The 22,890-nt window shown below is 38.8% G+C and overlaps 1 protein-coding gene across 2 annotated transcripts in view; it reads right to left on the minus strand.

The window, feature by feature from the left end:
- Positions 1–410: 410 nt before the first annotated feature.
- Positions 411–22,890, minus strand: part of STK32B (serine/threonine kinase 32B) — a 158,501-nt gene continuing 136,021 nt past the window's right edge. Inside the window, exons 10-12 of one of the 2 annotated variants that reach the window (XM_068188668.1) lie at positions 21,489–21,620; positions 20,662–20,726; positions 411–592 (exon numbers count right to left, since the gene is read on the minus strand). In XM_068188668.1, coding sequence (XP_068044769.1) covers positions 454–592; positions 20,662–20,726; positions 21,489–21,620 — 336 coding nt within the window. In that variant the 3' untranslated portion in view covers positions 411–453. The remainder of the gene's footprint in view (positions 593–20,661; positions 20,727–21,488; positions 21,621–22,890) is intronic. The other variant, XM_068188669.1, reaches the window with a different exon arrangement.

The following is a 22,890-nucleotide window of genomic DNA, read 5'->3' on the forward strand; positions in this document are numbered from 1 at the left end:
TACATCATGTACATCTGTTATAAACTCAACAGCAGGTGCTTAGAAACAGCTGTGTCCAGCAGTTTCACAAAATTTCAAACTGGACCATTTTAATTAACGGAGAGATTGGGGGTAATGTTAAAGCCTTCAAGATAAAGCTGACCCCAGTTTTCTCTCGCAAATATCCAGGAATGTGGCAATTTTTGAGAGGCTGCCTAATGAATTGTTTCAAGTTTTCTTCCAGGATTTTGAAAACAAAAGTCACACTTAGTTAAAAAACTGTGTTTTGCTGCTGATGGAAATTTTTCCAGTGGCAGAGTCAAGAGGAGGGCAGAGTTGTACGTGGAAAATCTCAGCCAGTGTGCTGGGTGGGTTTGTCCTTGGCCAGGGATCCTGTTTTGGAGGGGTCAGGCATCCCGGGATGCAGGGAGGAGCCTCCCCCGCCCTGCCGGGGTAGGAGTGGGGCCGGGCTCCCTAACTGCTGCAGCCCCTGCTGCAGCCGTGTCCCAGCAAATTGTTGTTCCGCCCGTCTTGCAGCTTCTCGTGGCTCTGAAGAGATGCTCTGCTGTCAGTGCTGGAAGTCTGTCCACTCTGATCCTGCTGTCTTCTTAATCTGCCAGGGGTTAAAAACATGGATAGAGCTGTCATGGGCAGGTAGCTGTATGGGAAGGACAGCTGCTGCCTGCCCTGTGAATAGCCACATCCTCCTGGGTATAAAACATTCCTGCACCATTTCACCTGTATTAACTGCTGAGCTTTATAGCTGCCATTTCCTCTAAAACCTGGTGATTGCTTTCTCCTAAATATGTGCAATTAGGTCTTGGAGAAATCCTGCTGCCCTAAAGCCTACCATAAAGAGCCAGCAGAGGAGAGTGCTATCCCTGGCTTTAGCACCCCTGCTCAGACTGTAGCTTGGTAAAACCTCCAGGTACCTGGAGGCTGATGAAAGCTGCTGACTGGGCACACAACAGCTGCTCCCCTCTGTTGTCCTACAAAATTATCAGTAACCTTCATCAGTAAAAGAGAAAAAAAAAAACATGAGATGAAAGTATTTTCAGTATTCCTCTTTTTATTACTTCATGTTATCAAAGCCTCACGAGTGGTTTCAAGGAATATCAGCAACAAACCCTATGCTTAAAGACTGCAAAGTTACCTTCTTTTGACATAATTTTCTAGAGAACAACAGCAGCCCTAGAAGCACCTGCAGTCACCACCAATTGTGTTATCAAAGAGCTTCTCAGCATTTCTGCTCAACAGCAACCTCTGTGATGTTACTGTGATTCATGTCATATTCAGTATTTTCCTTCAAACACTGTGTAAATTCTTTCAGTAAAGATGTAAAGATTCATGGGGAAGCTATGTGGTGGGAATATATTTTTTGGTTTTTTTGAAACATGAACAGCTACTGTTCTGAAGGATTTTTTTTCTCTGTTTCTTTTCTCAAAATGGGAAATAATATTCCTCAAAAAGAACCAAAAAGGCACTGAGACTTGGCACCAGAGTCATTATGGAAGAGCTCTTTGGTATAGCAATTATAAAAGGTATATATGCTATACTCCAAAAAAAACCCTAACTTTGCAAGTAATATAGAATACCTAGAAAATAGTCATTAGTGGAAAAATGTGTAAAAATAAAATTTAAAGGGTCAATTTCAAAGTCTTAAATACTTCCAGGTGGCATAAACAATATGGAGACACCATACTGAACACTCAGAAGAGAATGAGATGGGACATGAAAATACTGTCATTAAACAGATGAATAGGGGAGGCTATTAAAGCAAAAAAAAAAAAAAAAAAAAAAAAAAGGGAACACTGTGTAAAAGGGCAGACACATTAAATGAAAAGCTGTAAGGCAGACTGAAAACAACAAATTAGAGGAACAAATTGCCAAAAGCATTTTTGGTTAAGTTTTTCAAGTGCACCAGAAATTCAATGGATACCATTGAGTCTATAGGTCAATGTATGAATGAATTATTAGAAGATAGCACAGAAAATATGAGTCCCAAGCATTCTCACATGGGGCTGGAAGAGCTCTCATAAAGGTGGGGTTTTGTTTTGTTTCCAATTTATGGGGAGAAAAAAAACAAGTGTGTACCTCACAGCTTTTCTGAAAATTAGTCTCTTTTCAGTTTTGGTGATGTAGACAAGCAGTCTACCCTGGCATAGGGGACAGAAATGTTCTCATGGACTTTTGAAACTGCTGAGACTAGCAGCTCAGCTCCGCTGAGGAACACCTGCTTATGCCCTAAAAGCTTAAGGGGAAAACACTCTGTGACTCCTAATGGGTAAAGGGAGGGTTGTGGCAGCCTGTTTTCTCTGAAAGGCCACTCACATCACACTGAATATGAGTTCAGTGGCAACAGTTTGCATTGGAGAGGTTTAGACGGCCCAGGAGGAATGAGATTCCCAAAATGCCAGTGCATGCTCTAAAACCATAATCTCAAATTCAAACTGAAATCCCTATTCAAAGCTGTAGCCAATCCATGTGAAAGATTTAAGCGTTACATCATGGAGAAACGTTCAATGAGTGTCTGTGGTGATGCAGAGTAGAGTTCATTTGTGAATGGCAGAGATACCTGTACAAGCACTTGCGAGCCTTCTGAAGCCCTGCGAGCTGGGCTCCCCAGCTGAAAAGCCAATTAATTATCTTCACCAATGTTCATGACAAATGGGCCGAGGAAGATTCCTTATTAGAAATTTGTCCATTGTCTCCAGTTAAAGCACCAGTGAAACAGCTTTAGAACCTGTCGCTTAAATTAATGTTGACAAAACATCAAGACAATGGATTTTCACCTTAACGATTCTAAGAAAATTACAATTTTTGCACAGCTGAATGGAGAGTCTAACTTACTCTTCAAACTGCCTTGGCACCATGGAAGACAGCAGATGTGATGACTTTGGTTGTTTGTTGGTTTGGGGTGTTTTTTGTTTGCTTGTTGGTTTGGGTTTTTTTAACAAGATCTTCAAAAAAGACCCAAGAGACTAGCAGGAGGGCAACAGAGTTTGACTTGAGACTTGAAACACCTCGGGATCTGAGCTACTGGCACAAGACTAAGGTATTTGTAGGCATCGAGAGAAAGTGCTTGGAAACTCATGTTGCAAAGTGTGGGTGGCAAACCTTGCAAACTGCTGAACAGTGGAGTGAGAAAAACTTTGGCTCTATAGAGATCTGGGAAATAATTTTGTTGGTCTAAGACACACAAGTGCTTTCTTCCTGGAATTGTAGATTTCCTTTGCTTGTAAAATGCTGAAACAGAAGGCATTTAATGCACTGCTCATTTTAAAAGGCAAATAAGGATTCTCTCAACATGAAGCAAGAAAATACTAATTTTTAATTTTTATTTTGAGAACTGGCACAAATTTTTATTTTTATACTCGAGCTGGCACAAAGGCAGAATACATGTAAGGAGGACAGTGGAAAAAGGAGAGACATAAAGCCTATGGTGAGACCAAAAGATCCCTCTGGCCAGCTTCAATGTTTTCACTCTCTACAGAGGTGGTTAATAATGCTGATTTATTTCCATTATTTTCTTTTATCCTGTTCCTACTCCCAGGTCTACTACTGAAACAGAATATGGGGATTTGGAATTGCTGAAGAAATACATTGTTTTAGCAGTGCTTCACTGTATTCCCTTTTCAGACACTTTCATTTTTTATATCTAGATTCACTATGCATATTTCAAATTATCAAAGTAAGAAATAGGTTATTAACCTGATGATGAGGTAAAAAAATAACTGCTATTTAACTTTTTAATAATTTATCAATTACTGTATTCAGTTATTAAAATTAAATTAATGATTTCACTCTAGAGGTTTATTTATTTTGGGCATAAAAAAACCTGCTTAGCAGTGTACCCATGGGGCTGGGAAACTGGACTAAGAACCAGGAGATGCTGATTCTGTTTCCACCTCTGACACCCTTTGGACAAGTTACAGCACATTTCTGTGTCTCAGTTTCTCTCATCAGATATCAAGGCAGCTGCTGTCAAGAATGACGGAAGTTGAGAACTTTTTGTCTCTAAGTGCTGCTCTGTGTCTCACAGGCCTGAATGAAACAAGGAATTTCAGTCTGGTGTCTGTGATAATTAGAAAAGAAGGTGGCATGTATAATCAACCAAAATGTAATTGTACTGCATGTGTAATTATGCCTGCATGCACTATTGAATATATAAAAATACAAAAGTAAAGAGAACAGACTGACTAAAAGCTAGCATAGAAAATAAAATATTGAACAGAAAAGGACTGCAACAACTATGGCAGGACAGAATGAAAGCCACAAACATGTAATGAAAGCAAGCAGAAAACTTGGGACCAGTGGGGAATTGCTTGCAGCTCAGCTTTGTTCTCTAGATGAAGAAGAATACTGAAGATTGTCTTTAGGCTGCATAGTAGGATAAGTTCAATGACAAACAATGAAAAGTTGTGGATTCAGCATAACTGTCAAAATTGCAGATTTGCTAAGACTAAGCCCTCCTCCCAAAAGCACTGCAGGTTCAGAAAAAATAAAGCAATTGGTTTGTATTTCTCTTTATCTCAAAACTGCAGACTCAGGTCAAGACACAAATAAATATGTATGCACAGTCTCTTCAGTTAAAATATTGGACAGTTACAGAAGTGAAATTTCTCTCTTTTTGGTGCATTCTTGATTCCTTGGTGTCAAACCCTGAGGACTTTTCTGTCAGATGTTCTAAGCTTTTAAAAAATGTGAGTACCTTGACATGTGTCCTGTAATCATGGCAAAATAAATGCAGCCTGGGCCATTCTGTCCAAAAATGACACTAGTGCAATAAATCATTTGTAGGAAGCTGCTCTCCAGTAAATGACTTGCCTTTAAGCTGATGCAGCTACAGGCTGTGATAACTTTATAAAGCCCAGGGAGAATGAGTGGATTGATGGAGACTTTGTGGTGGATCTGAAGCAGGTACCTGTTCCTGCGCTGAGCACTGCTGGCTAAGAATAAATAATGAAATGGCCAGCTATGGATGACAAAGTGAACAAGAGGTTCAAGTGGATATAGTCATATGGAAAAAAAAAAAAAAAAAAAAAAAAAGAAACCTGCAGGGAAAAGAGGATGAAAATGAGTTTGGACAGTGTCTGTTGAATTTATTCCATGACAGTTCTGTACAAATACATTAGTAGTCTCAGAAGCAATTATGCTGGGAACTAAGAGTGGTTCTGCTGAACCAACAAAGAGTTTTCCTTCACTTCAGCATTGATCCATGCAATATTGATAGTGTGTGACACTGAGCTTTGCACAGACTCCTCTCCAGCAGTGAGGAAGAAAGAGGCTGTTCCAGCCACTGCAAGAATGAATCAAGAACAGAAGCTGAACCTCCAGTCTAATCTTGGTTTTGTCAGTATTTCTGGCAAAGAGAAAGAGCCTGTGTGAGCCATAAATTGGTTTTTAAGGTTCTTATTTTCTCAGATATTATAGCAGTATTCCTGTAGCATTGATTTCTGATACTGAATCTTGAATCTGATATCAGTCAGTGGAAGGGAATTCAGAGGAGAGGGAAAACTACTAGGTCCAAACCCACTATAGCAGTACAGAGCACTGGCATCAGGCTTTACAAAATGTAGCTGCTGTGTTTGAGAGCCACGTGGAGGCTGTTACACTGCCTGTCATGCCTGGCTGTTTGCTCAGTGTGTGGTACCACCTTTGTGCAGCTGAAGCGTGCCTCAGTGGGTCTTGCCAGGCTCTCAGGGTGAAACTGAAGCCTCAGAAATGCAAGGAGTTGTTTCAAACTGTGGACATGCTCTCTGCAACCATGAGAGGACAAAAGAGACTTTCTACTGACAAAAGAGAACTCAAGCCAGGCAGAGCTGCCCCTCCCCTGAGAATCCCACACTCACCACATCCTAAATTAAACACATTTTATTATGAAAAATCTGCAAGTGAGTTTGCCAAAGTTGCAAATCAAGTGTCCTGAGTGTGGAGGAAACTGAACGGTCTGAGTGGGCAGTTGATTTACTTTGCCATTTCTAGATTTAGCATTTTACCTTGGTTTCTTCATATTTCACTTTGCTGGAGAAAACAGATGATTTGCTTTTGGTCTGGGGAAAAGAAGAGCTTAATAAAATTAATTATAGGAACTAGTTTTATTGTAGGAAACAAAAACTTATTAATGAAAACTTTTACATCCCTTGGGATAAGTCCTGAGGAATAGACAAGTCTATGGAATATTTATCCCAGTTATTCTTCACAAGGGATGGGGACTGAGATCAGAACAGATGAGGCATGTCTATGTTGGCATTTTGAAATTCATGAATCCTGGAGGACTCTTTGCTAAATAATCAGGAATCCATCTCAGTTCTATGATTTAGCAGCTACACAGAAGTAATGCTGATGGCTTGTGCAGATGGCCTTGCTATAAAGCTAATTCTGAACATGTTGGAGTCAGAGGAAAAAAAATGACTGATCTGTCATGAGGAATGACCGTGCTCAGGAAGGAACTATTTCATCTACATGTCTCTGACCATGTCATGTGCTTTGTCTACTGGACCACAGATACAGCAGTCACAAGGGGTGGTTGTAAAAAAAGCAGTAAATGTCCTTATGTCCAAACCCCATATTTTTAGAATTAGTTGGCAAATAACATAGCACTAGAAACTTTTCATTCTCAGTAGAAGAGATCTAGCAATGACATTTTGTGAAGGACTTAAAAGAAGCTGGAAAGGCACAGAGATAGGCACTATTTTTTATATCCCAGCCATAGAAAATAGGAACCTGGAAGTTATGACATATAACTGAAATTGCTGGATATTATTATGTTAAAAAACTTCCGTCCAAATAATTTTTACTGGTTGGTATAATTCTGTAGAGGGACTCCACAAAGTAAGAAGATCCCAACAGTGGCAATGTCTCACAGGGATCCTGTCAGAGCTGGAGACACCCAGCATGTCAGGCCAAGATGGGAGCTGGTTGCTAAGATAGCCAAGGATGGAGTGAGAGATATCTTGGCACTGAGGGCAGGCAAGGTGTCAGTTTGGTATTCACTACTCTTTCCCACTGTTTGCTTCTAATTTTAATTTTTATTCCGTGTGGTATTGATGCATCCAAATTTGTGTACAAACACAAACAAAAAATGTCTGGATGAATAAACCACAACTGGTCAACACTATTTCTTCCTCAAGTTGGTGACTCTTTAACTATTTCCACACCACCATTGCCTGTCCCTGAACACAACTAATTTGTTTGGCTGATAACTAAGCACTTTTACCAAATGGTTCAGAAATTGCTTCCTAAGGAAATGGAAGTAGTTAGCAGCTGGTTATCAAAACTGGCTTCAACGCTTGGTTCCACAAAGAAAGATGAAATGCTCAGCCCAAAAAGTTTGTAACATTTGTGGCAGTCTGGAACTCCACAAACTATATCCCCATCCATCTCTTTTATTTCCAGTCAAAAGGTGTAAAAAGGAAAACTTAATGGGACTTTGGAGTCTAACTGTGGCAATTCCTTATTGTGGAATAAGTACAGACTATATCTCTGTGTTGCTCACATTTTTAAGTGGTTTTATGTAGAGAAACATGTTCTAGAAAGAACGGAAGTATTTGGACTGTGAGGATTCAAAAGGACTCACACTGAGTGTGATAAAAATTATAGCCACAAAGCTGCTGGGTAGTTTGAACTTCACATGTTGGTATAACCCTCGTGAAAAGGGATATGTTTTGGTTTACATCTCAATCCTAAATAGTAAGTGTTCAGTGGGAAGTGGGTGGTTGACAGGTGGAAATTACTGATGTTGGTCATACCAGCTCATTTTCTGCATCAGCTCACCCAGCAGCCCCAAAAGGACTCTTCCCTCAGCTTGGCACTGAGGAAAAATATTCACAGCACCCACGATCTCTCATGTTTCAGCCAGGAAAGAGTCACTTCCCCAAAATCATGCAAAACCTGATCATTTATAAAAGCCCTGTCTAACCTTTATAGCAGCTCATGTGCTTCAGTAAAGCATACATACTGCAAAAACAGGGCAAGGTTTTGGCAGCAAAATGCAGGTCCTGCAGTGCACGCAGGTATTTTCAAAAATAATGGGCTGTATGCACATGCATCTCACACTCCACTTTGAAAACTTCACCCATTATTTTTCTGCCACCATTTTAATATCAACTGCAGGCAATGATTGTGGAAATACTGATAATAGAGTGTGACTTCTGGGACAATAAGCAGCTTGGCTTGTCATCTGCTTTCCTCTGGCGGGAATAAGAATGGACTTTGATACACAGCCACTTCATAATTTTCTGCCTGCATGTTTTGAGGTTTCTCTTATAAATTGGTCCTTTCTGTGCTCTATTTTTGTGAAAATGGAAGAAGCTGGCAGTATTTTACAATTGTAAATGAGTGTCACTCTTTCTCTTATATCTCCTTTATTCTGCTCACTAGCTCTCTTGTGCCAGGTTTTCATTCAACTATGTCTTTTAGTGAAAGGGTGAAATAAAGAAGGAAGAAGTGAGCAAGGGGTCCTGATAAAGTTATTTTTAAATTAATAAGTATATTGGGAAGAGTATTTTTACTTTTCAAAACAAAATAGACATAACATTTGTCATAAAGCACTGAAAATTCCTAGATTTGCTTTTAAAAAAAAGTGAGCAAAAATGAGCCTATGAGTTGATCAGAAATTCAGACAAATTTCTTAATTTCCACTTTCATTCATAAAGAAAAAAATAGTAACTTTGCTTAGTGCAAATCTTAAGGAACAGAGTCAAGTTTGTCCAGCTACAATGAAATCCAATTTGAAAGGATGTGCTCTAACTTCATAACTACATATGGCAGAAATAATTGTTAATCCTGCTTAAGTTACCTGGTAACCTGAAAATCTGAAAAATTATTCATCCATTTCCTATTCCCCAGTGGTATCTGGGAGGGTTCTCACAACAGGCAGCAAATAGAGCACTGCATGGGAATGTAATTGCTGCATTTTAGACATTGGTTCCATTTCCTCCCAAAGGTAGGGATCAATGCCTGGGAGCCGAGTGAGTGGCACAGACTGCCTCACATCCTTCTGGCTAATTTCTAATCTGCAAACCAGAGCTGCTGTATTCCAGCTGCTTGTTGGGCAGCCTTTGGTCTATGATAACCCCTGAAACATGAAGGGATTTGCTTCAAAGAGTGATTTTGGCCTGGGAAAAATTGGGCCAGGGACCACGCTAACAATTGGGCAGTATGGAAGACTGACTGTGTACTGCCTTTTAAAAATAGGTAGAAAGCAGCAGTGAAGGTGGCAAATGCAGGATAAGAAAAAATAAAGGAGTAGAAATGAAGGAAGGAGAGATAAACACTTTAAAAATTATGAAGGATTCAAAAGAATCCCAACCATGGAGATCTAATTAATTAAAGTAATTATATAGCTAGTTAAAACTGTCACAAAAGACAGCTGTATATAGCTAATTTTCTTTTTTTTTTTTTTTTTTTTTTTTTTTTTTTTTTATTAATAATCCTGTTTACACCTAGCAGAGGAGCAGAAAGCATGGGAGAGTTAATAGTGGGGTTCTTTTCTCTTTTCTTTTCTCTGGTTTTATTTTCTTTCTCTTCTCTTCTCTTCTCTTCTCTTCTCTTCTCTTCTCTTCTCTTCTCTTCTCTTCTCTTCTCTTCTCTTCTCTTCTCTTCTCTTCCTTTCCCTTTTCCTTTCCCTTTTCCTTTCCCCTTTCCTTTCCCCTTTCCTTTCCCCTTTCCTTTCCCCTTTCCTTTCCCCTTTCCTTTCCCCTTTCCTTTCCCCTTTCCTTTCCCCTTTCCTTTCCTTTCCTTTCCTTTCCTTTCCTTTCCTTTCCTTTCCTTTCCTTTCCTTTCCTTTCCTTTCCTTTCCTTTCCTTTCCTTTCCTTTCCTTTCCTTTCCTTTCCTTTCCTTTCCTTTCCTTTCCTTTTTGTCTCTCTCTGCACAAAGTGATCACAGCAGTCTTTTCAGGAATACAGGAATCACTGAAAAGTGTATGAATTTTCTAAGCATTTCTGAGTAAACAAGGAAGGCACAATCTTGCTCTGTGCCAGAGGAAGCTTGGGGCAGACCAGTGCAGAATCAAGGAGCTGCTGAAGCCGAGACAAGAGTCATCACTCAGCAGCATCGGAGCTGAGTCACATAACTCCAAAGTGAAAATTAGTCTGTAAACTTAGATAATTTCCGCTTGATCTGGAGTTAGTGTAGAGAACCAATGTGTGCAGAGCAGCTTTAAATGGAACACAATCCTCCCCGCTGTCTGTGTTACAGCAGGTGTGTGTTTTTGGGAAGCTGGATGCAAGCAGTAACTCCATCTAACCATTAGCCAAGAGTGGATGTCATGAATCTTTGGCACTTCCTTGAAAATGTTTACAGCTATGGCTTGCTTGTTCTTGGTCTCCTGCTATGACTGTGGACATACAGTCAAATGCAGCTGCCCCACAAGTGATGTTTTGTGCTGCATGAGATGACCTTGACTACCTGACACAGAGAGGGTGGTCAGACCACAGAGCACCTGTGCCTGCAAAACTGATATTTAGAAATTATCTAAATACACAAATGTGGGATGGATTTTATGCCAGCTAACTGCAGACAACTGAAAGATTAGTTCAGGCTCTCTCTACAGGGTAAATAGAGTCACCAAGCTAAACCAATTTCTTTGGGTCTAAGCCATCTAACATTTGTGCCACAGATCAATCTTGGGAGATACAAGTCTCTCCTCTGAGTACTAAAAGAGCTTAAACTAAAGAAATTATTGAGAAACAGATTCAAGGCCCTTCCTGTTAAGTGGCTCTACAAACTCACTACAGACTGCACTGCTTAGCAGAGCCAATTTACTTCTGGATTGGAGCTAATTTGCACCCACACAGTTCAGGCGAGCAGAAACTGAATGGTCCCATCAGTCTGTAACACAGCACAAGGTGATAAACTCTGCCAAGAGCTGGGTAATGAAACTACCAACGAGAACAGGGGTGCCACTGCCTGTTCATCCATGCAGATGTGTCTGGAGCCTGTTCAGGCTCTGGCTCTGCCAGGAGTGGCTTTTCTGCATGACTTTGTCTATATCTTGAAAAATACTTGGTCATCTAAGTCCCATTTATTTCAGATATCTCTGAAAAACCTTGTGTACAGCCTGTGGGTAGGAGTTACTCTCTGTCTAACCACTATTTTGCTCAGGCTGTCTTTGACCCCAAACATGCTCTCTTGGTACCAACAGCTTTGATAGAAACAGCCAAAATCTCAGGTCTGTTTTCCTAATACACTGTGATGTACGTGACTGGATAGCTCAGTAGACTACCAAGTAATTATTCAAATAATTATGTATTAACTCCATTTAAATTTAAATGAATGATTTTCAGATGAAAAGTTATGCTTTATTACAGCTGAATGTGAAAAGTAAAATTTTGGGGGCAGTATCCCCATGTAGCACAAATATCTTCTTTTACCACTGACACTCATGGCATTTACTCCCACCCTTTCCAAAAATCCTTGGGGAAATATTCTTAGGATTTGGATAATTGATTCAGGTTGATGGTTCCTACTGAGTAATTACACTCAGTAAATGGCTGTGAATATAATTTTCTATCAACCAGCAATTTATAATCAAACCTAGAGGGCTCAGGTGCACATATGGCGTGAGTGACATGTGAAATATCGGTATGCAGAAGGCAAGTGAAATACTGTATGGGTGCTATAGTATGTTGACCTGTACTGTCTTGAGATCTGAGGTTTATGCTGGGATTTGATAAAGCAAAATAAGTAGACGTGAAGTAAATAAATGAAGACTTCAAATGATGTGCAGTCATTTAAGAAAATGTGACTAAACCAAGTGATTAACACTAACATCAAAGCCAGGTTCAGAAGAGTAAAATAGGTGTTTCTTAGAAGTGGACTATTGTCTGTTCAAGACCAGGTGCATCCTAACCAATGTCTGTCTTGTTCAGGCACATTTTAAAATGTGAAAAAAAATTTAATTTAAAGTGTTTGCAGATCCACATCTACAAGGAACAGGAAAGCAGCTATGAAATTTCCCAATAACATACTATGTTTCAGACCTTTTGGGACAACAGGGAAAAAATTTTCTTTCTAGTTAGCCAAAATCCAGTTTTAAGACTATAGGCACCTGTCTACAAATGAGAATATTTCTCAGCAGTGCGGGTCAAACATCATTTGGAAAAAACGACATTGATTAGCCTGCAGGGTGTAGGCTTACCATTTTGTTCAGCTACCTGCAGATGGATAGATCACATGGAGGTCAAGGGAACCACTCTGTAGCAGTTCATGAAGAAATGCAGTCTGTGTGAGGAAACTCACATTGGAGCAGGGGAAGACTGTGAGGAGGAAGCAGCAGCAGAGACAGCATGTAGGGAACTGACTGCATTCCCCTACCCCATGTGTCCCTGTCATGGAGGAGGCAGAGATTTTGGGAGTGAAATTGAGCCCAGGAAGAAGGGAGGGGTAGAGGAAAGGTGGGTTTAAGATTTGGGGTTTATTTCTTACTATCCTGGTTTTTTAGTTATTGGCAATAAATTAAATTAACCTTCCCCAAGCTGAGCCTGTTTTGCCCATGACAGTAACTGGTGAGTGGTCTCTCTCTCCTGTCCTTTCCTCAACCCATGAGCCTTTTGCTGTATTTTCTTTCCCCTGCCCAGCTGAGGAGGGCCATGATTGAGTGACTTTGGTGCGCACCTGGCACCCAGAACAGAGTCAACACATCACTAAAGTCAGTCTGGCTCTGCCTAATTATTTGACCTGACAGTAAACATTCTCAGGCTCGCAAATACATCTGGGAGTAGGTAGGTTCAGCCCTGCCCTTCTCACAGCACCAACTTCCAGGAATTAAAGGCTGTGAGTTGCCAGGGAACAGCCACAGCCTGCACTCACCTCTCTGCAGGCCCATCCCTCTCCACCTATTTGTTATGCAATATCTCTCTGCCCAATCCCAAACTTAGCTGCACAAGAAGTCTGATCAACTGTGCAGCTCCTTCATTCCCTGTAGGATGGTCCCCCCAAAAGGAGACTGAACCAGGTGTTCACTTGTGATTGCACAGCATAATTTGCAGCCTTCAGTTAATCACCAAATCTCCCTGCACAAGGTGTGGGGAAGGGGGTGCCTAACACAGGGATCCCCAGAAGCCACTCTACTGAACACCATGTCACCTCAGTTAGTCAGTGAGGTGCACCCACAACAGGAGCGTCTATTGAGCCCCAGGAGGGACACAGGAAAATTACCTCCAAACGGGAGGTCTCCCCAGAGGATGGGGGATGTGTCCTGGAACACAGCAATGGGCAGTCTGAATCTTACCTAAATCTCTTACTGACCTAAGTCTGCATTTATTTTCCTATTTCCAAAAGATTAGAGATATAGATACATGCATACTTGCATATCTGCACTTGTATATATGTACATTTTACTGCTCAACCCTTGTTCTACTGTGAAGATATAGTAAAATGCTGTGCCCAATGGGGAAAATGATGTGCAGAACTCCAGGATATCAGAAAGCTAATTAATTACTTTATTATACTATATTATACTAAAACTATATTGCACTAATAAGAACTGTATCACTACTAAGAAAATCCTGTGACTCTGCCGAGAGTCCTGACACAGCTGTGACCTAATTGGTCAATCAATCCAAAACACCATCACCAGAATCCAATCAAGCAATCACCTTGGGTAATCTCCATAACACATCCATAACACAAACAATCTCCATAACACATTCCACATGTGCACAACAATGAGCAGCAGTAAATGAGATAAGAATTGTTTTGATCACTCTTTTCTCTGCTTCTCTCACAGCTTCTCTCAGGGAAAATCCTGAGAAAGCTGTCTCTCTCTGTTCACAGGACATGTGAATACCCCATGAGGACTATATGAAAATGGAAACCTTGTGAGCTGTGAGAAGCCATAAACGCACATACCCAGCAATTCCACCTAACAGAGATTCCCCTCCCTCATAGTGGCCCATTTCAGACACTAGGGCATGCTGTTGATGAATAAGCTGAATGGAGACAAATGTCTGCAGTGGTATATTTCCCTTGCTTCTGACATTTCCAGATTTCCTGAACCAATGACTGCATCAGAAACCTCACATCTCAAGGACCTTAATGGATTTTTCCCCATGAATTTCTCTAATCCTCTTCTGAATATTTTTCTGTGTTTAACACTCAAATCACCACTCAGCAGCATGCTGCATTTGACAGAAAAGCATGATTGATTTTCTTATAAACCTGCTGCCTGATAACTTTGTGACCTTGGGTTACCACAAAGAGTGAATAATCATCGCTTAGTCATCTTCTCAATAAGATTCAGAACATATTGTTATTTCTCCTGTTTCTGTCTTTTCAGTTGCCTCGTCTCTGAGTTTAAATTAGTTCAAGTTTATTAAACTCTTCAACATGACCCATGTCATCCCCCTGGCCAATCCTGTTTTTCTTGAAACCTTTCTAAGTTCTTTTTAACCTTTTTAGGATAAGGAAGCAGAGCTGTACACAGAATGGAAGATGCAGGTGTATGTATATGGACATATATTTATCTGTAGCTCTTTTTAGCAGGAACATATCAATACCTTTTAGTCTTCCACTAAGCATTGTGCTATCTACAGTCTTTTCAAACTCTTCCTCCTTCAAAACTGAAGCTTATTTTGAGTCTATTATCCTAAAGGTAAAATTGAGATTTTTCTTCTTCTGACTGATTTGCATTTATCAGTACTGAATTTGAGCTGCCATTTTCTCACCCTGCAACTCAGAACCATGGCTATCATTATCTACTGCAGCTCTTTTCACTCAGATTTAATTGTGACTACTCTGGTATCATAAGTGAACTTTGTGACCTCACCATTCACCTTCCTTTCCAGCTCATCTATGAATGTATTCAACAGACACATGGACATCAGAGTGACTGGCAGGAATAATGTTATCTCATTACTGGCTTGTTTCTGCATTGCTTCAGCAACTGGACACAAATTGCTTTCTTAAAACAGAACGAGGAGTTCAGTCTTCATGACACAGTTTATGGAGACTCATAACAAATGAAAATTTATGTTAGTGTGGGACATAAAGAGAGATGAAGGTAATTACCTCATGGAGGTAATTCCCTATGGCAATGGAAGAGTTATGACCTGTTATGCAGCCTTTATTTATCACAGATATGATTTGTCCCATGTAGCCTGCTTTAAAAAAATAATTTTGGTACTCAGAATTATACACTTGTGCTTCCCCTCCACCCCTCCAAAGTCTGAGATGTACAAATAGAGATTCCTCTTTCCTCTGCCTGTGAATTGACTTCCAATTAGTTTTTATGAGTTGTATTTGTGTTTAGTTTTCTGTGAACAGAAACTAATTTCTGGCCTCCAGTGCTGAGGATCTCCCTGTGTTATCCTGATCCTTCCAGGACCACATTTCAATGTGGAAAATGTGCTGACATATGCACCCCCATGCAACTTTCATTCCCAAAGTTGGATGGTGGAGTGTAGCCATTATAATGACATCATTACTCGTTTGGGAAAACTTCGACTATTTTTCCTTGAAGACTTTTAAAATGATGCTCCAGATATTGATTACCCTTTGTAGTTTTTTTTTTTTTTTTGCCCTTCATGAAACTGTGAAGGGAACACATTATTGAAACAATGGCATTTCTATGATCTCTCCTTTCTCCAAGAAAAGTGAATTTGAAGGTATACTTTGAGAAAAATTACCAGTTTGGACCTGCCATGCTCAAACTTTTAGGTAGCTTGGCTCACTAGGAAGAGAGTGACATTTGGATTGGTAATTCTAAATTCTAAACCAGTAACAACAAGCAGGAATCAGAGGCAGAAGTGAAAGGGCTCGTGTTGGCAAGCAACAATTATTACTACCCAAACACAAATCAGGTTCAATCACCACATTCAGAAAAGCATCTTTCCAATTGCAAGAGCAATCGCCAAAAGCAGACAGATCCATTACAAAAGGGAGAAGAAAGGTTCAGTGAAGAGCAGCGCAACCACTAGAAATGCTCAGAAAGAAATGGATTTGAACTGAATTAAGGTCGGCAGAAGGGGCAAGAAAAGGACTGCAGCCTAATCCAAAAACCATACAGATATTAGGAGGACTATGATAAATATCTCCAGAGACACTAAGTGACATAAAATATGTATTAAGAAAAACACATTCAATGAATTACACTGCAAATCATGAATATTCAATTTCAATCAAAATGAAATGAAAGAGAGTACTCAGTGACTCTGGATTTGAATCTTAAAAGACAATTAAAAGGAAAGAAAAAGAACTAAAATGAGACAGATAATAAATTTGATCTTATAAAAAAATGCAGAGAATATTAAGTAAACTTTTCATCTATGATATGGAAAAAATCAGACAACAGGATTTTAAGCATCTTAATATGCTTAAAATATGCTCCCTCAAGTTCTGCTGTCTATTCTGGGAACAGAGAGCTGTCTGTTCACCTCGAGCTGTTCAGGATGATTTATAAGAGAACAAGATATGCTCAAATGGTAGGAATGATAGCAGGAAAAGACAGAGTAATGTACTTCATTTTGTGGCACATTTTTTAATGTGCTAGTATTGAACAAATACTGAGAAGAGGAATAAGGTGTATCAGTAGCTTAGGACAGAGACAAATCTCTTCAGATTGTAGGGACAAGACAACTGAATATCATAACAATGCTATTGCAGCATATTAGTATTATGTAAAATAACCTCCACATTCAAAATCACTAGTAATGTTTTGAAAGGTTTAACTGGAATTATTAAAAACATGGATATTTTTCTAATCAGTTCATTGCATTTGTTAAAAAAGTTTTGCAGAATTCTAACCCATTTTCATTTACATTGGATATATGAAATATATATTCCACTCAGTAAAATGTGGATGTTTGATTTTGCTTTCTTTAGCAGGCTGATAATTTTTATTACGTTTGTGAAGCATTTAACTGAAGGATTATTCTGCCTGATAAGCAAATATTTCTTGTGTTTTCTTCTCTCTTTGATTTCTCACATCTTCAATCTTAAAGGCATCTTTCAGGGAGAAGAGGCTCAGGACCATAAAGGGTAAGAAATATGATTTCATTACATGGGGTCTTTTTCTTAATTTCAGGTTTTAGATATTCATAAAGAGATGTAGTTGTATGTGAAGGTCTGTTTAGTGATAACAGCACAAAAATAGCAAAATAATCTCTGCTCAGCTTTTTTCATAAAGCTACAAGCAAACAGTGTAGCTTTATCTGTACAATCTCCCCCACAGACACATACGCAAAATTAAAAAAAGAAAACTTGAAAATGTAGCCTACAGGTTTTAAATTATATCAGATTATGGAAAAATTGCTGGCAAGTCTATGGGAATACACATTAAGATACTGCAAAATGTTTGGTGCTGCATTTCTGGATATATATATAAAAATCTATACACAGAAATGGAATTTAAAAAAAAATTAATTATTTTGCCACAAAAAGGAGCCAAACAGATCCCTGAAAACTACTTCAGATAATATTTTCAAGCCAATCAGTGTGTGGACCATTTGTATATCAGATTTAATTTAGTTTATGTGTTCAAAACTAGGAGACTACACTGACACTTTTAACAATAGAAAACAAATCATGCAAAAGAATTTTCCTATGTTATTTTAATTTGGATCAGGGCAGTGTGTGCCCCTCTCTTGAAGGTACTGGAAGATAATGTCACTGTGGACAGATGCCATACCCCCATGTCATATCAAAACACACACACACACACTTTAATTTGCTCACATCCACTGAAATATTCAACAGAAGACGCCCTCTGATCCGGATTGCATAAAGGATACAAATCTAGCTTTTTTACCCACTGCTGACAATCACTAACTTCATGTCTTTGTCCATCAAACCCTTGCTTAAAACTTTCCTACAAATACCAGTTTTCCATTACTTAAATAGAGAAAGTAATAGAATAAAGAAAATGTGCACATTCTGTCTTCATCTTCATTAACCGTAACTTTTTACATACTTCAGTCTCTTTCACTATGTTTAAGTTCTTTTTAGCATAGTGGGCCCTTTCTCTACCTCCCCCTGGTCCTCTTGCCTGCAATCTAAGAGTTTCTGATAATCTCCCGAGCTTCTTGGCAAGAAAGCAAGTATGACACATTGCAAGATTTGCAGTGTCTGTTGCAGGATGAAAGACACACAGTAGAAAAGAGGCACAGTGAAGAACTACCAGCAAGGCATTCAAAAAATCAGATTTTGCTTTTCATAGCAGATATTTTACAAGTATTGGATTGCAAGATGTTGTGTAAGTGTGATGGCTAACACCACAAAATCAACTACCTATTAACACCTGACCTTATGTTGCTCAGTTAAAAGCATCTGAATTTTTCCCTTGCATCGTTATAGTTTGAGGAGTCTCATTTTTTCCCTTGAACGACATGCTAATTTTCTTCCCATCCTTTATTAGTACTTATGTAGTGTTCTGTGACTGCAGTAAACTGAGCAGAAGGCTTCAGTGACAATAAAATGTAGATTTTTTGCTGCTGGATATTATGAAGATCTAAGGAAATACACAGATACTTTCAACAGCTACTATGTAGCGGAACATGGAAGAATATCAAAACATCTGGCTGCATTAATCTGAGAGTGATTTAAAGGCCTGTTTGGGATGGACACCTCACCTAATGATACAGTCACTTTTTAACATGTATTATATTTGTAGGAACAAATGGTTCACATCTTTCAGCATCTTCAGCTGTTCCTAAGAACTTGATGGGCCACGTGGCTTTGGAAACCCATGTAAGCACAGCCTCAGCTTGTAGATCCAGTCCTGAGGGCACAGAAGGCCTAAAGAAACCCACCCTGAGTTTCTCTGGTATATACGGTGTAGCTTCTTCTGGTATGATGGCATCTGTGCCCACCATTGCTCCTATTTTGCTCTCATTAACTTGAATTCACTTTGCACTTCAAACATTTGACATCTGTTTCCCCCCTTCTTAACATTTTTTTCTTTGAAAAATATTACAGAAGTCTCTCCATGTCTTTCTTAAGCTATGATGCAATTTAAAAGAGAAATGGTTGTGATCTGGCTTTAGACAATGCAGGATCTGTTATAGGTCTAAACTAAATATTCTTCCTTTACCTTGTCAAAGCCAATCAAGCAATGACCAAAACACATGCTTTTCTGATTGAAGTGCATGTGGTTTACCTTTTGCTTCCATTTTACTTGTACTCCATTTAAACTTCTTGAGATCTCATCAGCCTCTCAAGAGTTCTTTATAGCTTGTGTTGTTACTGTAGTTGTGCAATATAAAACAAACAAAAAAATTCCTATGCCTAAAAGGATTTAAGAATAACACAGTAAAATCATGACAAGAAAAATTGTTCAAGGTAGTGAACACACCAATGAGATTTTGAGTGTCTTACAAAATCTGGTGTTCTAACTTCCAAAAATTGCCACATATTGGATATGCCTCATATATGACTCTAGGGTAGCTGGGAGACTAATACCTGGAAATTAATTACTTGTATGAACAACTTCTAGGAAACTCATTAAATTGAATAACCAATGTAATATTTTTCTTATCTTGTTATTATGATCTTAATAATTTTGAATTTTGTGGGTTAAACAACAAAGTTCAAGCATCCACTAGTTCAACTGATTCAGGGAATCCACCAAGATGCTTCTTAAAACTTTCTATGGGCTGACTTGGTCTGGCTTCTCTTCTTTACAGCTTTAACAGAAACCAATGGCTTTCTTGTGCTTGAGATCATGCAAAATAACATGAAGAATCTGCTGGACCTTCCTTTTCTTTCTAAGACCGTGTAGTTTCTGTGAGCAGTCCGTATCAGTCAGAAATGTCCCTCAGATTGTAACAGGAAGAAGGGCAGATCATGGCATAATTTCCTTCATGCTATTGTCTGAACTGTGCTAAGCTTACAGTTCTGTTTTCAGCTTTAATTACAGAGACAGTAATTACCTGCATTGTATGCATTAAGTAAAACTGTCACAACTTTTAAATTAATTTTTAACATCTCACAACTTTATTAGAGAGGCTTGCATATATAATTAGATCAAATAAAAACATGGAATACACTTGAATGAAGTGCAATAATTTGACCAAAGACACAAACAACTCCATTGTTATGACTTGTATCTGCTAATACAAACAGATCCATAATGACTGCAACTCAGAGGCAGTAAATTACGAGGAAGGTAGTGTATTAATTGAACCAGGAAGATTATTGATATCCTTGGGAATCAGTCTTGTGCTTCTGTCAACCCTGACTGACCCTTAGATTAGAAGTTCTTGCTTCATGTCTGGTAGAAGTGTAGTACTTAGCTTTGTTGAAATAGTTAATGTTGGAATACACTTTTTTTTTTTATAGTGGGGAAGTATGAACAGTTTTTCCAAGTCAGAACAGTGCTGCTCATATCATTAAAATTTCATGAGTTATTACTTCCCTTGGTTTTGTTTGAGTTGTGAAAAAGCAGTACCTTTTATTGTATTCCTCTGCTTAATTACTGACAATTTCTCTAGGGAGTTCCAGTAACATTTACCTTATATTTCTAACATACTTTCATCACAAGGTCTTCTGCTTGCTTGCAGAGATGCAAGAACTACAAAACCATCACACCAGAGACTATAAGAGGAAGAAATCAATGAAAATCCAGTCTTTTAGGCCCTGCTGCTGTGATCATTAATCACCTTCCCTTACACTGTGAGGAAAAAAATAGTTCTCAATTTAATTTTAGTACTGAATGCTAAAGAGGCACTAAGAAATGCACTTACTTCTCTCTGTTGAATATGATGAATTCTTTCCTAACGGTTTCCAAGCACTGCTGCAGGTGTACGTTCTTTAAAAAACAGCATGAATAGGTTGATTAAAAAAGATGAGAAATCATAGACAAAAATCACAACAACACAAACAACACTGAACAAAATGCTTATGAATGAATGCTATCAAGAGGCATTTTGAAGACTCATTAAATTGGGCTATGATAGCACAATCAATCTCATTCTTTTGAAAGAAGCTCCCCACAAAGAATTCCTGAGGATTTTTACATCTGATAGCTCTAGGAAGAACAGCTTTCATGAACATTCAAAATCATTAGGAGTAGCAGCATAATTTATAAAACCTCACTGCAATGATGAAGTCTGGAAATCATTATTAATCTTCTTGGTACTCTTGACTGTTCATACAATGCATCTTTCTACATGGCACACATTAGTAAAGAGTGGAAGAGACAACTTTAACATATTTATAAATAAAAAGCCTTTTCACTGCATACTTTTTATTTTTGGTAGTAATAGCAAATAAATACTCTTTGTAACTATATGTGTGGGAAGTGCTTTTTGCAACTGGCAACACTTTTTCCTACTTCAAATGAGCATCTGTGATAATCTTAAAAATTATTATAGCTTAAAGATGTTGTTACTATTTGACTGAAATAAATGGTTGCTTTTCATCTTGCTTTGGAGATGATTTATGCAATGCATAAAACGACAGACAGAGAGGTTGAGTCTATTTTCAGAGGTGATAAAACTGAATTTAACTGAGTCTGCCTGTTAGAGTGTAAACAAAATGCCACTGACTGCAGTCACTGTTCCCATCTTACCAGTGGGCATGTTTCCTTAGCTCCGTCTTTGGATTTGTTTTTGGCAAGTCGCTTTTTCTTTTTATGGAGAGGCTTGGACTCCAAAATCATTTCTTCAAGTTCAAATGTGGGATCACAGTTCAGTCTTCCTTTCTGGTACAAAAGGATTCAAAGTTACTCTTTAAAGATCACTGTGTTTTTAAAATTTGCTTGGAAAATATTAACAGCAGTAAAAATAAACCAGCTCCTCAATCACATCTGTAAAATGAAAACTGTCTTTTTAGGCCTGGATGCTCAAAGTTCAAATAATGGAGATAAGAAAAAAATCATTTTATAAAGCAATTATACAGAGTTAGATCCTCTTCCTAGTTATAAACAGATATATTCCTAGAGTGACAAAAGTTATGTTACCCCAGTGAGAGAGATTAATCTGGCCCAGGGTCTTCATCAGAATATCAGTTAGTGCTGTAGAGTAACAGTGACACCAGAAATAGTGCAGAAGAGCTGGGGAGTACATCTAGGACCTTGTTGAAATCTGATTTGCTGAAGTGTTGCAGTGGATTCATTTACTTAGATGCTGTCCATGAGAACAAAGAAAGGAGTAGGCCTGTTTAGGTTAGCAGCATTTATATAAAAAAGGGTTCACAGTATTATAGAATCCCAGGCTGGAAAGGATCTCAAGGATAATCTGATCAAACTTTTCTGGGCAAAACCACAGCCCCCAGTCTGGACAAGATGGCCCAGCAATCTGTCCAGCTGAATCTTTAGAGAGTCCAGTTTTAGAGAATCCACCATTTTCATGGGCAGATTATTGATATGACTGATTTTTGTTGTGAAAAATTTTGCTCTTCTGTCTGTGGCAAGCACATTTCTCTCTCTCTCAGAATTTTTATAAAGGTGCACAGAGAGAAATGAAAGAGAAAACAATTTCTATTTCTGCTCCTTGTTTTTTGTGGCAAGCACATTTCTCTCTCTCTCAGGATTTTTATAAAGGTGCACAGAGAGAAGTGAAAGAGAAAACAATTTCTATTTCTGCTCCTTGTTTTTCTCTTGTGGAATATGTTTGGAGATTGTTTACCTAGAGCGAATGCCTGGTTGGATCACGGTGGATTGTTTGGGCCTGATGGCCAATCGGATCCACCTGTGTCTGGACTCTGGCGAACAGGGTCACGAGTTGTGAGGGAGTTAGATATGATAGTTAGAGAGAGTAGCATGTAGTTTTTAGTATCCTCTTTTATATAGTATATTAATGTATCATAGCATAATTATAATAAAGAAATCATTCAGCCTTCTCAACTGGAGTTAAACATCATCATTCTTCCCATTGGCTTCGCCGACATCTACAACAGGTGTCCAACTGGAATCTTCCCAGGAGTTACTTGTACCCAATACCCCTTGTCTTTTCCATGTGACTTCCTGTGAA

This window comes from Anomalospiza imberbis, chromosome 4 (genome assembly GCF_031753505.1).
Source record: "Anomalospiza imberbis isolate Cuckoo-Finch-1a 21T00152 chromosome 4, ASM3175350v1, whole genome shotgun sequence".
In the NCBI taxonomy this organism is placed as follows: domain Eukaryota; kingdom Metazoa; phylum Chordata; class Aves; order Passeriformes; family Viduidae; genus Anomalospiza; species Anomalospiza imberbis.